This window comes from Malania oleifera, chromosome 9 (assembly GCF_029873635.1).
Source record: "Malania oleifera isolate guangnan ecotype guangnan chromosome 9, ASM2987363v1, whole genome shotgun sequence".
Classification (NCBI taxonomy): Eukaryota; Viridiplantae; Streptophyta; class Magnoliopsida; order Santalales; family Ximeniaceae; genus Malania; species Malania oleifera.
Genome location: NC_080425.1, coordinates 96,405,519 through 96,420,786, shown reverse-complemented (window position 1 = coordinate 96,420,786; position 15,268 = coordinate 96,405,519). Strand labels below are relative to the sequence as shown.

The window sequence follows — 15,268 nt, the reverse complement described above, 5'->3', positions numbered from 1 at the left end:
TAAGGGCTTCACAACTTCCCTAAGACTATTATGGGAGAGATTGATATTCCTGGCCTCCTTTTGGGTGCACTCTCTTAGACTTTTCTGGGGATATTCACTGTCCAATCTCAAAAGAGATTTGAAGGCTGCTGTATTGTGACTAAATAAACATAATAGTACTATTTTTATTTTAAAGTTTATCTTTAGTTTTTCTGCTCTATGGATCAGGTAGACCCTTGCCCTCAAAGACTTGTACTTAGCCATATAGATAGTAATAAATTGTCTTCTTTGATAAAAATAAAAAAAATAAAATGGTATTTTTAGTGCCTATTATATATGAAATATCTCCTTGAAATACCCCATCTGTATAAGGCCTTAGTGTTTTCATTTTATCAATTTTTACATTGTCTTTATTTTTTTTTGTAAAGCATGTCCTAATTTCTTCTCGATATTGAAGACTAGCAGATCGATTTAATTGTTCAGGATTATTTTTCTACTTTCTTGCCTTTGTTTATTTTAGGTTTTCATACAATCTATTGTATATGATGTGTAATTTGTAGAAAATTATCAAACACTCCAAGCTCAAATCCCTTTGTTTGTGTGTGTGTGTGTGTGAGAGAGAGAGAGAGAGAGAGAGAGAGAGAGAGAGAGAGAGAGTGATTTTAGTTTTTATTTATCCTGCTAAATTAGGCTCCACTTGGGTCATGTATTTTGTAATAGAAATGAAAAGAACATGAAAATAAAAGGGGGAAAAAAATTTCCATTGTATTTTCTCTATCAAACATTATTAGGAATGAAAATCGTTCAAATATAAGTGAAAATTAAGAAAAATCACAGGTTGAAGTCATGTAAAGTACAAATTTTGCTATTTGATTTACTATATTATATATTTTCTTTCTTATTTTCTTAGATAACCAAGCAAGGAAAAACTTGTTCCTTTATATATTTTCTTTCTCCATGTTTTCCAAGTTCCTATATGATAGTGTTTTCATTTATCAGTCATTGTGTTGTGTTCATTTACGGAACATGTTTTGATTAACAGATTGATTTGAGTGTTTGGTTTTCTCTTTTTGGTTTATTTTGGTTTTTTTATTTTTATTTTTTTATATTTTATTTTTATTTTTTATGTCCTATAAATAATGTGTGATTTATTTTTATTTTTTTTAAAAAGGTCTTGACTTCATTTCCTTTTCCATTTTTGTCTTTCTTTTTTGTAGGGGCTAGTATTACTCCAAGGACGATTCTAATAATACTGGCTAGAATGTTTAAGGGAAAAAGGGTTGTTTTCCTGAAGTAGCTTCTGTTTGAGTTGCTAATGGTGATTGATGAGTTGTTTCATTTTTTGTGTTTTATAGTATGTCATAGAAAGGAGGGAAATGATGAGATAAGAGATCTAGAACATCTATAAGGGTGATTCTGTTTTTATTGGTACCTTTTATTTTGAAACTGTTTTTTTTTTCCCTCACGTGCATTGCTGTGATGATTGCAAGCTAATAATATTTTATGCAACTGAGATCATTGCATTTTATGCAATGAGATCATTACATATTTATGTTTTTTTTTAAAAAAAAAAAAAAAAAAATTAAGCAGCATTTGAACTCATTGCTTCGTCACAAGCCAAGCTTGTTCAGGGCATTATGCTTGCCTCTGACTGCTTGTCTCGTGCGTTTGGGATGAGTTTCTATCATGTAAATATTAGTGTAGGTTTATTTTTTACTAGTAGTTTCTCCCTATGCTAAATAAGGCAGTATGACTCCTCGGTCACTTTGATGTTTCCTAGTGTCAGAGTGAGAATTGCATATAAAGCTTTTTAGGGGAGGGTGAGTGTTCATCAATCTTGTAAAACTCACTAGCTATTGTCAATGTGTTTAGCTTACTTGTCTCCCTCGCTAAACACACAATGTTAACGGGAGGTGGTGTTAATGAATTATGTTGCTCCAATGTTTACTGCTTCTGCTAATATTTGATTGAATGATAATGATAGTGTTTCGTGGATGAATTGTGGTAAACGACAGACTGGCTAGTTAAGCAAGAGTGCTTTAGCTACCGTTGCACGGTCCTTTCACAAAGGTGTGAAATAGTCAGCCTGTGACATCTAGTATCAGAGCTCAGTTAGTTGCTACGTGAATTGAGTTGCCTTTGTTGTGGGATTGGGAAAGCTTTGGTAAATGACCATGGCACCAACCAATGCTGAGAGAATCAATGTGCTGAAAGCACAGGCTGAGATAGCAGCCAACAATATGGCCATGGAGATGGCCTAACTGAGGGGACTTGTTGATGAAGTGATGGAACCACAAAAACATCAAGAAAGTTTGATAGGTGAAATGTCAGAGGACTTTCACCATTCTGTGGAAACTTTGTAATCTCGGATAGTTGATTTGGATGCAAAGATGAATCTGATGGTTCTTTATATGGGAAACTGTAACACTCCGGGGTTTAGCAAGACCAAGGTACCAGAACCCAGGACGTATGGGAATGCCCATGATGCCAAGGAGTTAGAGAACTTCTTGTTTCATATTCGCGCTGTGAGGACAGCTTTAGAATAGGTGAAAGTGGATACTGCGACCATGTACTTGGTTGGTTGCGCCAAACTGTGGTGGCGTACCAAGTACAATGAAATTGAAAATGGACGCTGTGTAGTGAATAGTTGAGCAGACTTGAAGTGAGAGCTCAAGGCCCAATTCTTTCCTGAGAATGTTGAGTATAATGCTAGGAAAAAGTTGAGAGACCTCAAGCATATTGGGTCAATCAAGTAATACGTGAAATAATTTTTTGCTTTGATGTTGGATATCAGAAACATGTCGGAAAAGGATAAGCTATTCTATTTTCTTGAGGGATTGAAACCGTGGGCAAGAACAGAACTTCACAGGCATAGAGTTCAAGACTTGTTTGCCGCACAAGCTGCCATGAAACGCTTGATTGACTTCGTTGGTGTTAATACCTCCTCGTCCAAAGAGCTTGGCGTAGGGGGAAACAACAGAAAGTCTTTCAAGAAGGGTAAACCCAAAAGTGGGGGAGCCGACTATAAAGCATCAACTTCAAAAGAAGCTTCCTCATCTTAAGGGTTCAACGCACCCAATGGTAAGAGTAAAATTTTGTGTTACTTATGTCGATGCCCTCATAGAGTTTTTAAGTGCCTTCACAAGGCAGCACTTAATGCCTTACAAGCTTCCATGCGGAGCAGGTAGTGGAAAGTGATGGGGAAGAGGAGGATACCCTGAGGATGGGTGCAATGCGGCGAGTGAACGCATTGGAAAAGCAGGCGAAAGCACCAAAAGTTACACAAGCAAAAGGACTGATGTTTGTGAACTTGATGATCAATGGGAAGAGTACCCGCGCTATGGTGGATATAGGGGCTATTCATAATTTTGTTTTGTAGCCAGAAGCATGGAGACTCAACTTATCCTTGGAGAAGGATACAGGATGCATGAAAGTAGTGAATTCTGTAGCCCAACCTACTTTGGGAGTAGCCAAGCAAGTGATTGTGAAGCTTGGATAGTGGGAAGGTCATGCGAATTTCACAGTGGTGCCATTGGACGACTTTCCAGTCATTTTAGGAATGGAATTCCTGAGGGGATGAAGGTCATGCTGATGCCTTTTGCTAGTTCCCTATGTCTGATGGGAGATCATCCGTGCATGGTGCAAACCATTCCGACAAAAGGAGACGATGGGAAGTTCCTTTTAGCCATGCAACTCCAGAAGGGATTGAGAAAGGGTGAACAAACATATCTAGCCATGGCGGTGGTAGATGAAGAATTAGGCCAAGAGCTGGTGCCTAAGACCATCCAAGTTGTGTTGGATGAGTATAAGGTGATGCCGGATAAGTTGCCTCATAACTTGCCTCTACGACGGGGTGTGTAGCATGAGATTGAGTTGTTGCTAGGGGTGAAACCACCTGCTAAGGGGGCATATCGAATGGCGTCTCCAGAGCTAGCAGAGCTGAGGAAACAACTTGATGAGTTGTTGGAAGCGGGATATGTACGCCCTTCCAAAGCACCGTTTGGAGCACCAGTGTTATTTCAAAAGAAACATGATGGGAGCATGCGGATTTGTGTAGACTAGCGCTTAACGAGGTGACAGTGCGCAACAAGTATCTTATTCCGTTGATTGCTGACTTGTTGGATCAGTTAAGTCATGTCAAATACTTCACTAAACTTGACTTGAGGTCAAGTTACTATCAGGTAAGGATTGCTGATGGGGATGAGCCGAAGACTACTTGTGTGACGTGGTATAGGGCGTATGAATTCTTGGTGATGCCATTCGGGTTGACGAATGCGCCTGCAGCATTCTGTACCTTGATGAACCAAGTATTTCGTGAGTACCTCGACAAGTTTTTCGTGGTGTACCTGGATGATATTATTGTCTACAGTTCACTCTAAAGGAACATGTAGAGCATCTACGAAAGGTGTTTGACAAGCTGAGAGGGGAACAATCTATATGTGAAGAAAGAGAAGTGTTTTTTCGCTCAGCGGAGCATCAAATTCCTTGGTCATGTGATTTAGCAAGGTCATATCCGGATGGATATGGAAAAGGTAAGGGCAATTCAAGGATGGAAGATCCCGACGGTGAAGGAGTTGCGTTCCTTTCTTGGCCTTGCCAACTATTACAGGAAGTTCATAGAGGGGTATTCGCGAAGAACAACTCCTATGATAGAACTATTGAAGAAGGGCCATGGGTGGAACTGGACTAAGAAGTGTCAGGGAGCCTTTGATGACTTGAAGGATGCCATGATGAGAGATCCAGTAATTACTCTTCCGGACATCATGAAAATCCTTCGAGGTACAAGCAGATGCATCAAACTTCGCCCTTGGAGGAGTCTTGTTACAGGAGGGACATCCTGTTGCGTATAAGAGCCGTAAACTTAGTGAAGCAGAGCGGAAGTACACAGCTTAAGAGAAGGAGATGCTAGCGGTGATACATTGTCTCCACGTGTGGGGGCATTACTTGGATCAAGGTTTGTGGTGAAAACAGATAACTCGGGAGTTAGCCATTTCTTCACACGGCCGAAGTTGACACCCAAGCAAGGCCAATGGCATGAATTATTGGCAGAATTTGATTTCTCCTTTGAGCACAAGGTGGGGCGCTTGAACCAAGTTGCGGATGTATTGAGTAGGGAGGCTGAGCTGGCGGCCTTGCAGATGGTAGCACACTTGACTGTGAGTATTGTTACCACGACAATGCGGGAGCGCTCAAAGAGAATTTAGCCAAAGATCCAGTTGCTCATAACCTAATGAAGTTGACCGAAGAAGGGAAAGCACGTCAGTTCTGGATTGAAGACGGATTGTTGATGACCCATGGTAGTCGGCTCTTTGTGTCACGAGCTGGTGATATGAGGAAGACACTGTTGAGAGAGTGTCATGATACCATGTGGGCCGGACATCCAGGATGGCAGCGCACTTTGGCCTTACTAAAGCAGAGGTGTTATTGGCCACATATGCATGATGATGTGGTTGATTATACCCAAACTTGTCTCACTTGCCAACAAGATAAGGTGGAGCAGAGGAAAATTGCAGGGTTGCTGGAGCCCCTACCAATGCCATCTAAACCGTGGGAAAGTGTCTCACTGGACTTCATCACCAACCCGCCTAGAGTGGGAGATGCATGGTCTATACTTGTGGTTATAGACAAATTTTCAAAGTATGGTACGTTTATACCCACACCAAAGTACTGTTCGGCAGAGGAGATTGTACAATTGTTCTTTACGAATATTATGAAATATTGGGGTGTTCCCCAAGACATTGTTAGTGACCGAGACTCAAGATTCACCGGAAACTTTTGAACAAAACTTTCAGAATCCTCGATTCACAACCTGAAATCTATTCGAGTTACCATCCACAGACAGATGGATAGATAGAGATTCAATGGGCCACTAGAAGAGTACTTGCGCCATTTCGTCAATGCCAACCAAAAGAATTAGGTGCAACTACTTGATGTGACTCAGTTCTGTTTCAATGCCCAAAGGAGCTTAACAACCAACAAGAGCCCTTTTGAGCTTGTTACAGGCTAGCAGCCGCTATTACCTCACACAATGGATGAGTCGTACAGAGGAAAGAGTCCCAAGGCATACATCTTCACAGAATGGAGACAGGATGCAGAGATTGCCCAAGCCTATTTGGAGAAAGCTTCTAAGCAGATGAAGAAGTGGGCAGATTTGGGGAGAAGACCGCAACACTTCAACGTAGGTGACTTGGTGCTTGTTAAGCTCAATTCTCAATAGATCAAGTCACTACGAGGACGAGATAGGTGACTACTTCGCAAATATGAAAGACCAGTCCCCATCTTAGCCAAAGTTGGGCAGAATCGACCCTCCGACTTGGATGAAATTGCATCATGTGTTTCACGTCAGCTGCCTCAAACCGTTCAACGCCGACTCCGAAGATCCAAGCAGAAGTCAGTCGACCAGAGTAGAATTGAAGACAGTTCAACCTGACGAACGTGAAGTTGAAGATATCCTTAGAGATAGAGAGTTCACATCCTTAAGGAAGAAGCGACGAGAGTTCTTAAGGAAGTGAAAAGGCCTTGGTGATGAAGAAATTAGATGGATTTTTGTGGAAGATATGCAACCATTCGTGGACAAAGTTGAAGTGTACCTAGCGTCAAAGTCTACGAGGACGTCGATCACATAAGTGGAGGAGCATCACAAGTTGAGCTTGTTCAGGGCATTATGCTTGCCTGTGACCGCTTGTCTCGTGCGTTTGGGATGGGTTTCCATCATGTAAATACTAGTGTAGGTTTATTTTCTATTTCTCCTTATGTCAAATAAGTTAGTATGACTCCTTGGTCACTTTGATGTTTCCTAGTGCCAGAGCGAGAATTACATATAAAGCTCTTTAGGGGAGGGTGAGTGTTCATTTATCTTGTAAAACTCACTAGCTATTATCAACGTGTTCAGCCTACTTGCCTCCCTTGCTAAACATACAATGACGGAGGCATTGTTAATGAATTACGTTGCTCCAATGTTTACTGCTTGCTTGCCACTACTTTCATAATTGCTTACTGCTTCTACTGATATTTGATTGAATGATAATGAAAGTGTTTCGTGGATGAATTGTAGTAAATGACAAGCTGGCTAGTTAAGCAAGAGTGCTTTAGCTAGCGCCGCACGAGCCTTTCACAAAGGTGTGAAATAGTCGGCTCGTGACACTTGTTGATGTCTATATAGCCATAGAAAGTAGCTTTTTAGTAGACAATAGGAAAAGCAATATTAAATAAATTTAAATAGTAATATATAGATCAATTTTAGTTAATTAAAATTTCTAACATATAAGTCAAAAAAATGTTAGTAAGCTTTAAAAAAAGTAGTAATAGGAAATACTCTAAAATTGTCAGACAAGAACTCATAACTTCCAGAAAATTTTCAAAGCAATCCATTTCTTTTCATCATTATCCTCAATATTAATTGCATTCATATGTATTTCTTGTGCTATTATTTCGCCTCTTGCTCAACCATTTATATTGCTTTCTTGTCTACTTCTGTAGTAAATGCACTCTTATTTTTGTTTGATACAATTTTTTTTGTACTTATCACACTGACATTTGGACTATTCTTGTAGGAAATACAAAGTGAAAAATCATTTTATTGTTTTTAGATAAAAATGCACAAATATTTTTTTAGCTTATTCATTGATTTGATATATTTAGTTACAAGGCATCTTTTCAAATATTAAAATTACATAAAGTCACTTTTTTCTATATGAGTAATATCGTTTTAGATGCATGAACCTTCTATTAATATATTTTTTTTAAATTACCTAACATATAAGGCAAAAAAATGTCAGTAAGCTTTAAAAAAAGTACTAACAGGAAATACTCTAAAATTGTCAGACAAGAACTCATGACTTAAAGAAAATTTTCAAAGCAATCCAATTCTTTTCATCATTATCCTCAATATTAATTGCATTCATATGTATTTCTTGTGCTATTATTTCGCCTCTTGCTCAACCATTTATGTTGCTTTCTTGTCTACTTCTGTAGTAAATGCACTCTTATTTTTGTATGATACAATTTTATTTTGTACTTATCACGCTTACATTTGGACCATTCCTATAGGAAATACAGAATGAAAAATCATTTTATTGTTTTTAGATCAAAATGCACAAATATTTTTTTAGCTCATTCATTGATTTGATATATTTAGTTACAAGGCATCTTTTCAAAGATTAAAATTACATAAAGTCACTTTTTCTATGAGTAATATCATTTTAGATGCTTGAACCTTCTATCAATATTTTTAAAAAATATTATTATTATTTTTAAATCATAGAATAAAGGAAAAATATTCTATTCTTTTCTTCAATTTTTTTTTTAACTGTAATATTTTATATGTTATTTTCCTTAAATTATTTTTAGTATATTCTGCCATAGAAATATCAATTTACCCTTTTTTTATTGTAAATAATTGGGAATGATGTTTGATGATAATCAACACTGAGATATATTTGTCTCAATTCAGACATGGATCCATCGATGGATGCATGTTCTTTATCTGTTATGTTTTAGTAAGTCACATGCATATGCTAATTTTATAAATCAAAACCTACTAATAACCAATATTCAATGTGTGTAGTGAAAATAAATTTAATAAATAAGTTTAAGAAGCGAACCTTTGGCAATGCTAACAGCATGCAGATCTTTTATTTTATATGATATAGGAAAAAAATAAGTACCAAGTACCAGTATTGTTTATTTTGAGGTATAAGATGGAATAAATATATGTGAGAATTATATCGAAATGAATGTGATTCATCTTTAAATTAGCTTGTTTTTCGGAATTTCTGATCATGTTTTTATTAGTCTGATGAGATTTAATGCATGCAAGGCATCAATCAAACACATTATGCTGCTTGTGTTTAGTTTAATTCCTGATGCAAATGATGTACCTAAATCTGCCAATATTAAGGTAGGATGTACAAAAGGTGCAATTGGAATTAGTGTTTTAAAAGGTGTAATCAAGGCTTCAAGTCAGGGCATGCTTAAAACTCCCCGAGGCATTGTATAAAATACCAAACTCCTGAAAGCCAAACACATAATACAGTCAGGGTCATGCATTTGCAAAAGAAAACTTCACATTACTAGTGTTGTTGGTGGAGTTTGTTGTGAATTTTTAGTCAAATTTAGTTTGAAACTGGGGCTGGAAAATTTTAGTAAGATGTATACAAGAAATGAATGTGAAATGCTACAATATAAGAGAATCTCTAGAACTGTTGAACCTTAAATTTCCAAAAAGAACTGAAAGTTTAATCTTGGATCATGAAAGCAATTGAATTTGTGATGTTATGATTATGATTATCACATATCATAATTTACTTGATTGATCTGGTTTGTATGCATTGATTAGTCAACAAGTAGTTTACATATATTGTTTGTAATTTTCCTAATTATCCTTTTTTGTTTTTTTTTAAATATCCATGTAATTTGTTTATATATTTATATACCAAAAACATCTTAGAAGGCATACACTTTAATTCCTTGAGGCTTATAGCTCACCTCATTAGGGTTAAAGCTTAAAATGCCTTGCATACCTTCGCCTTTTAATTTTTAAACATTGCTTGGAATATTATGAGTGTGTTTAGTGCATTTTTTGTTGTTTTCTTTAAAAATAATTCTTGATGTCAAGATTCTGTTGAAAATTCATTGACGAGTTGAAATTTAAAACACCTTGCATTATGCCTTCGCCTTTTAAACATTGCTTGGAATATTATGAGTGTATTTAGTGCACTTCTGTTTTTTTTTTTTTTTTTTTTTTAAGAAAATAATTCTTGAAGTCAAGATTCTGTTGAAATTCATTGGTAGGAGCCATGTTCATTTGTAAGTGGCATGAACAAAATTTTAAGGAACATTCATGATTTTAAGCAGTGACCTTTTTGCTACATGCTTATGAATCAAAGATTAATTGGACGTAAATATGTAATTCCTTTTTTTCTTCTCAATTATTGGATGCATGTTCTTTGAAAAATAAACCATTGTTAAGTCTGTTGACCCTTCACTGATGGGACTATGCTAGTTATATTTTGTGCTAAAGACACTAACCTCCTTTGAGGATTGGCAAACTCCCCTGAGATTTCTAAAATCTGAGGGACCTCCCTTGACATTTGATTTTTGGGATACTTACACCCCTCAAAACTCGTTTTTTGCAAAATACAATGGGAGGTTAGTGTCTTTTTGGCAGATCACAAGGGAGATTTGTGGAATTCTTGAAACCGCAGGAGAGATCATTGTCTTATTATCAAACCGTCAGGGGTGGTTAGTGTCTTTTGCCCCTATATTTTATGAATGTTTTCTCTGATTACTGTTTTTCTAGTTCAATCAAAATATATCATTATTTGAAGATTTTTATTGAAATCCCATTTTCTTATGTTTTATTTTTTACTTTCTTTTCATTTATTTTCTTCCTATTCCCCACAAAATTCCTGTTACTGTCATAGATTGGTGGTTGATTTGTGTTCACTGCAGTGAACTAAGAGTTGTTCATTGTGTTGCTCCACATTAATGACCCAGGCTATGATTGAATTTTGAAGATCTTAAAAGCAGGTAGTAACTAGTGAACAGGCAAATGGCAGCTCTTCCTGAACATTGTACAATCCAGGAATTGGCGGTACCTAGGTTGGATTTGAATTCCTGATCCTTTAAGTTGGGTTTTTGGTATCTATGATTGAATTAATTTAATATGTTTTCTTATCTTGCTATAAATGTGTCTTGTATATTATACTGTGTTTAAATGCATAGTTTTTATTTCTTCTAAAATTGAGTTAGACCAAGATCAATTAATATGCCTTAACCACTTCATACAATGTCCTGAAGTCATGGTAGGAACTTCGTTCACACTAATATTTACTTTTGTTTTCACAGTAGAAATTTTCACTGCCCTGTTGTTTAATTGCTATATTTTATACATGGATCCTAAATTTTTTTTTCTTCTTGCTGTGACAGGACCATTTAAGATAAATTGTGTTTCCATGAGATGTGTGAATCAATCTTATGTGATTGCTACTTCCATGAAGGTTGACATCCCTGGGGTGAATGTTGACAAGTTTGATGACAAGTATTTTGCAAAAGAAGTTGAGAAGAAGAAAAAGACGGGAGAAAGTGAGTTTTTTGAAGCAGAAAAATAGGTCTGATTGTCAACTCGTATTTCCTTCAGTTTCCTGCTTCCCCTTTTCACAGTAGATGTCATTTTTTCCCCCAACCTAATATTTTCTGCCAATATGCAGGAAAAGGATGTGCTCCCACAAGAGAAAAAGGATGATCAGAAAGCTGTTGATACACCATTAACAAAATCCATTGAGGGAGTTCCAGACTTGAAAACGTATTTGGCTGCTGGGTTTTCTCTCAAGGCCAGCATGAAACCTCGTGAGCTTGTCTTCTAAAGGAACAGCAGTTCTAAAATGCTGATGAGTCAGTTCTTATGCTTTCTTATTTTTCTGCTTCGTCTGAGATTAATCTTGAGCTGTACTTTATGATTTTCATTGGTGATAAAAAATATTTAAAATTTCATTAGGCCAGGCAATTTTCTGTGCAACTGTTTTTTTTTCTCTTGTTTATCTTTTGATAATATTTTTTGGATTATATTATTTAGAGTCCAAATAAGATATATAAAGTTTTTGTTCTTTTAGTAGGAAATTAAAATTAGTTTCAAATATGTATCCTTAGTGATATATTGAGGCTGACCTCATCGTACATCATTGCAGTGCATTTTGGGAATTGGATTGTTTAGCTAGTGCAGATATTACAATGGTAATTACACATAACTACTCAAGACATATAAGGGAAACCCAACAGCACAAATTCTTGGAGTATAAATACTTACAATGGAAACTTTCAGCCATGGATTCTAGGCATTATGCCCTTGTGTTTCAAACAAACATCTATGTAATTTTACAAAGAAACATAATCATGAATAAAGTTCAAGTGGAGCACTTATTGGTGTAATACAAGGAATAAAATAAACCTGCAGAAAGCAAGGTGCATACTGGACTTTAGAACTTCAATTAAATAGTATCAGAGCAGGCTGTCTGTTCGAGCTGGCAATCTCTTGAAGAAATTGCTGGGAACTGAAGGCAACTTGCTTCGAAATCTAGGGTGTCGCAACATATACAAACCGGAAATTAGAGAGACTGCTCTAAATGGGGTGACATAAAGAACCACTGCTGCACACAAACAGAACACTATGAAAAGGCTGGTTGCTCTTGGGTCTCTCCAACTCAGCAGAGACTGAAATCTCTCTCCCTGTGTTGCTAGGTCGCCCACAATTGTTTGAATTCTTCCTGCAACACTTCGAAGTCTATCATACCGCATTCGAGCTATATCATGTGGTCTTGAAGTAGGAAATGTGTCAAATTCTTCGTCAAGCTCATCTGGGTGCACTGCTTCTGCCCATGAAAGTTTGGTATCCATATGGGGAGGATGCCTTGGCCGGTACCTATAGTTCCATATTCCAATGAGGAACATGTAGAGAAAGACAGTTGGGAGTATCAATTCTGGGTACCAGATCAGTATAAGAAACAGAACATGAACCAGAACTGACGTGATGGGATTCTTCCAGTGGCAGACATTACCAAACCATCGACTCACGGAGATCATACCCGAAAGCAGTGACATAATTCGGAAGAAGTTTGCCTTGCTTCTCCGCATACTCCACATGTGGGAATCAACATCCAACATGTATTCCACAACTTCTTTTCTGAGTGGAGGTTCAGCTCGCCCAAGCCTTACTGCAACGATGTTCATGGCTTGGTATCTCAAGTTATCAACTTGATTCACTGTAAATGGATGCAAGTAATGCATTTTTGGAAGCAACGGGTGCCCGTAAATGTATATCATGTGAGCCAGCGAGAGACTAGTGAATCGAATCGCTAACTGGAGCTCTCCCATTTTCTTCACCCCAGGCGGGTGTAGAACGAGCAGTGGGTAAGAATGTGTGTAAATTCGATGAGCTTCTAAGGTTGATAACCGAATCCGTACCTTCCCAATCCGTGAATCTCGTGCTGCAGTGCCACCAGTTCTTTCACTTCCCCCCAAGTGGCAGTTGTCGAAAACTCCCAGCGTTATTACAGTGCATGGATCATAAACTTCCCATGTGTATTGCTCATTCCATTTGGGATTGAAAGTGTCAACAATTGTTCTGGTCCGTATCCATTTCTGGCCATACTTAGCCACGCAATAAGCATCTGTACTCCCTCGTCCATCCTTCATCTTCATTGGGAGAAGCCCTTGTGCGCCTAAAATTCCCACTTCTAATATCCCAACAGGCTGCTTCCACAGCTGCCTTGCTGTTGGCCTTTGATCACTTATGTACATTGTTGACTCATCTAGCACATGGTATCCACCTTCCAAGCAAATTCTCAGGTGAATTCTGCTTGAAAATTTGAGTTCTCTCCTCCTGTCAGCTTCCAACATGCCAAAACCAAATCTTTCAAGGTTGAACCAGCGAGAAAGGACTGGTTTGTGGTCAAGTCGCTTTTCAAATGCATTGAGTGGTAAACTTATTCTCCCCAGCACATCATCTTTTGAGGGGTGCTCATGATCCTCGACTGTAAGGATCATCTGTTCCTCAAAAGGCTCAGCTGCTACAAAAACCAAATCTTCATTCCACAGTGGGTTGGTGGTGGGAGTTGGGCATATCTTTGTTTTCAGCACTTGATTCCCAACTTGAACTTTTGCAAAAACTTCCGGGAGGCGGCTTCTGTCATTTGGTTGGATATCTTGAGCTTCAATAACATTGACCCTAACATACCACAACTTTGGGGATACATAAACCTTTGATCGGATGTTTAGAACACCCTCTCCATAGACAGAAGCAGCATCCGAATGCCAAGCCTCGGGGAAGGCCTCGTCCGCTTGCGTTCCCATCCAAACAGCGAGCATAATCTCCCCCCTCACCTTCCCTTCCCCACGCCGGTCTTCTAGTCTATACCACTGGGGAGCAAGTGGACTGTCGGGGGGTACCCTTGTGGGAGCCTCATTCAAGTCCAAAACCACCCTTCCAATATAATCATCTCTCCCAATCATCTCTTTATCCTTCACAAAAACTTCTAGCACAGATGACTGAATCCGGTCCTTTGAGAAGGCAAATACCTGGTACCATTCAGGGTTCATTTTCTTCTCAAAATGCTTTGTTCTTCCTTTGTAGTTCCCGAGCTTCACTTCCACATAAGGATCACAGCTTCCAGTGATGGAGCTGGGTGGAAGATCTTTGGCTTTCGCAACCCGAACAAAGAGATAAAACATCTGCTCTACGAGGTCATAAGTGCTTGTAAACCTCTCGCTGCTCATCCACCCTCTTCCTCCATATGCTCCACTATTAGGCCAACGCTCACCAAGCTGAGGGTTTGTGTCCTTCAAATTGTAGTCCTCTTGGGGGTTAGGGTTAGCTTGTGGATTAACCTGTTGCATGGTCAGTGGCACACCTTGTGTTCGTTTCTCCATCGACAGGCCTGACTGCTGTAGTACTTGGTGTTTGTGTATGTGCTGAGTGGTTGCTAATTTAACTTCAACAGTTTCTTTGGTCTCTTTCTTTGGTGCTTGAGCAGGAACACTGCCAGTAGACTTGGATGCTGCAGCAGGACAACTGGAATTTCCGAGTCCCGAGACTGTAGCAGTTTCTTTTTCAGTTTCTGCTGCAATAACTTTATGAATGTCAGAAACAGAAGAAGCTTCAGCTGTTGGAAGAGCAAGAGCAGTGGATTTATTATCAATAGGATTTGTATTTTTGGAAATGGAAACAGTGGAAGGGAGAGGAGAAGGAGGCGTAGGTGGTGGCAGTGGCTGCGTTTTTGGTGTTGGTGGCAATGATGATGCAGAAGATGGGGGAGATGTCGTTTCTGATTTGGTTGAGATATAAACTTTCAGACCAATCTCACCTTTGACAAATGATGAAAACCACTTCTTTTCTAGCTGAAATCTTTGATAAGCTTCCTCACCCTTCTTAGCAATACTTGAGCATGGAATTCTGACCCTTCCTAGAAAGTTGCGGCCTGAAGATGACCTCTCATTGTAAACACAGACTTCAATGGACTGGTGATTGTGGCTTTTGGTCGTGTCAAAATTGAAGACAAGCTTCTGATTCCAGAATGGGTTGAGATTCTTTTGGACAGTTCTGGTTCGACTTCGCTGGTTCTCAAAATCAACTTCTACAAATGGACTGGCTGATCCTTCACCATCCTTGGGCATAAGATCATGAGCATCCACTACTTCCACCACGAGCTCCATGCTCCTTTTTTCCTCCTTCGCTGCTATGAGAAGTAACAGGGAAGTAGACACCAACAAGCAAGCCAAAACTCAGTTTAGAAGC

General features: G+C 38.4%; 2 protein-coding genes across 13 annotated transcripts in view; one reads left to right on the top strand and one right to left on the bottom strand.

Annotated features, from left to right (window-relative positions):
- Window positions 1–11,598, top strand: part of LOC131165075 (uncharacterized) — a 35,296-nt gene extending 23,698 nt beyond the window's left edge. For 6 of the 11 annotated variants that reach the window (XR_009139412.1, XR_009139410.1, XR_009139406.1 and 3 more), the window contains 2 exons: window positions 10,909–11,090; window positions 11,190–11,598. Coding sequence is in view for 1 of the 11 variants with exons in the window: in XM_058122741.1 (XP_057978724.1) it covers window positions 10,980–11,090 (111 nt within the window). In the remaining 10 variants the exon portion in view is untranslated. Of the gene's footprint in view, window positions 1–1,196; window positions 1,298–10,908; window positions 11,091–11,189 lie in introns of all 11 variants that reach the window. The other 5 variants (XR_009139407.1, XR_009139408.1, XR_009139405.1 and 2 more) reach the window with 2 other exon arrangements.
- A 142-nt stretch (window positions 11,599–11,740) lies between these two features.
- On the bottom strand, window positions 11,741–15,268 carry LOC131165074 (FT-interacting protein 1-like). Of its 2 annotated transcripts, XM_058122739.1 has the most exons (2): window positions 14,838–15,268; window positions 11,741–14,591 (listed from the first exon to the last, which is right to left on the bottom strand). In XM_058122739.1, exons 1-2 carry the CDS (start codon window positions 15,184–15,186, stop codon window positions 11,977–11,979), a joined length of 2,964 nt encoding a protein of 987 aa, XP_057978722.1. In that variant the 5' UTR covers window positions 15,187–15,268; the 3' UTR covers window positions 11,741–11,976. The 2 variants fall into 2 exon arrangements, with proteins under 2 accessions (XP_057978722.1, XP_057978721.1); XM_058122738.1 differs by having other exon boundaries at window positions 11,741–15,186.

Excerpts from the sequence above, each read along its gene's own strand:
- LOC131165074 (XM_058122738.1), bottom strand. The coding sequence starts at position 15,186 with ATGGAGCTCGTGGTGGAAGTAGTGGATGCTCATGATCTTATGCCCAAG.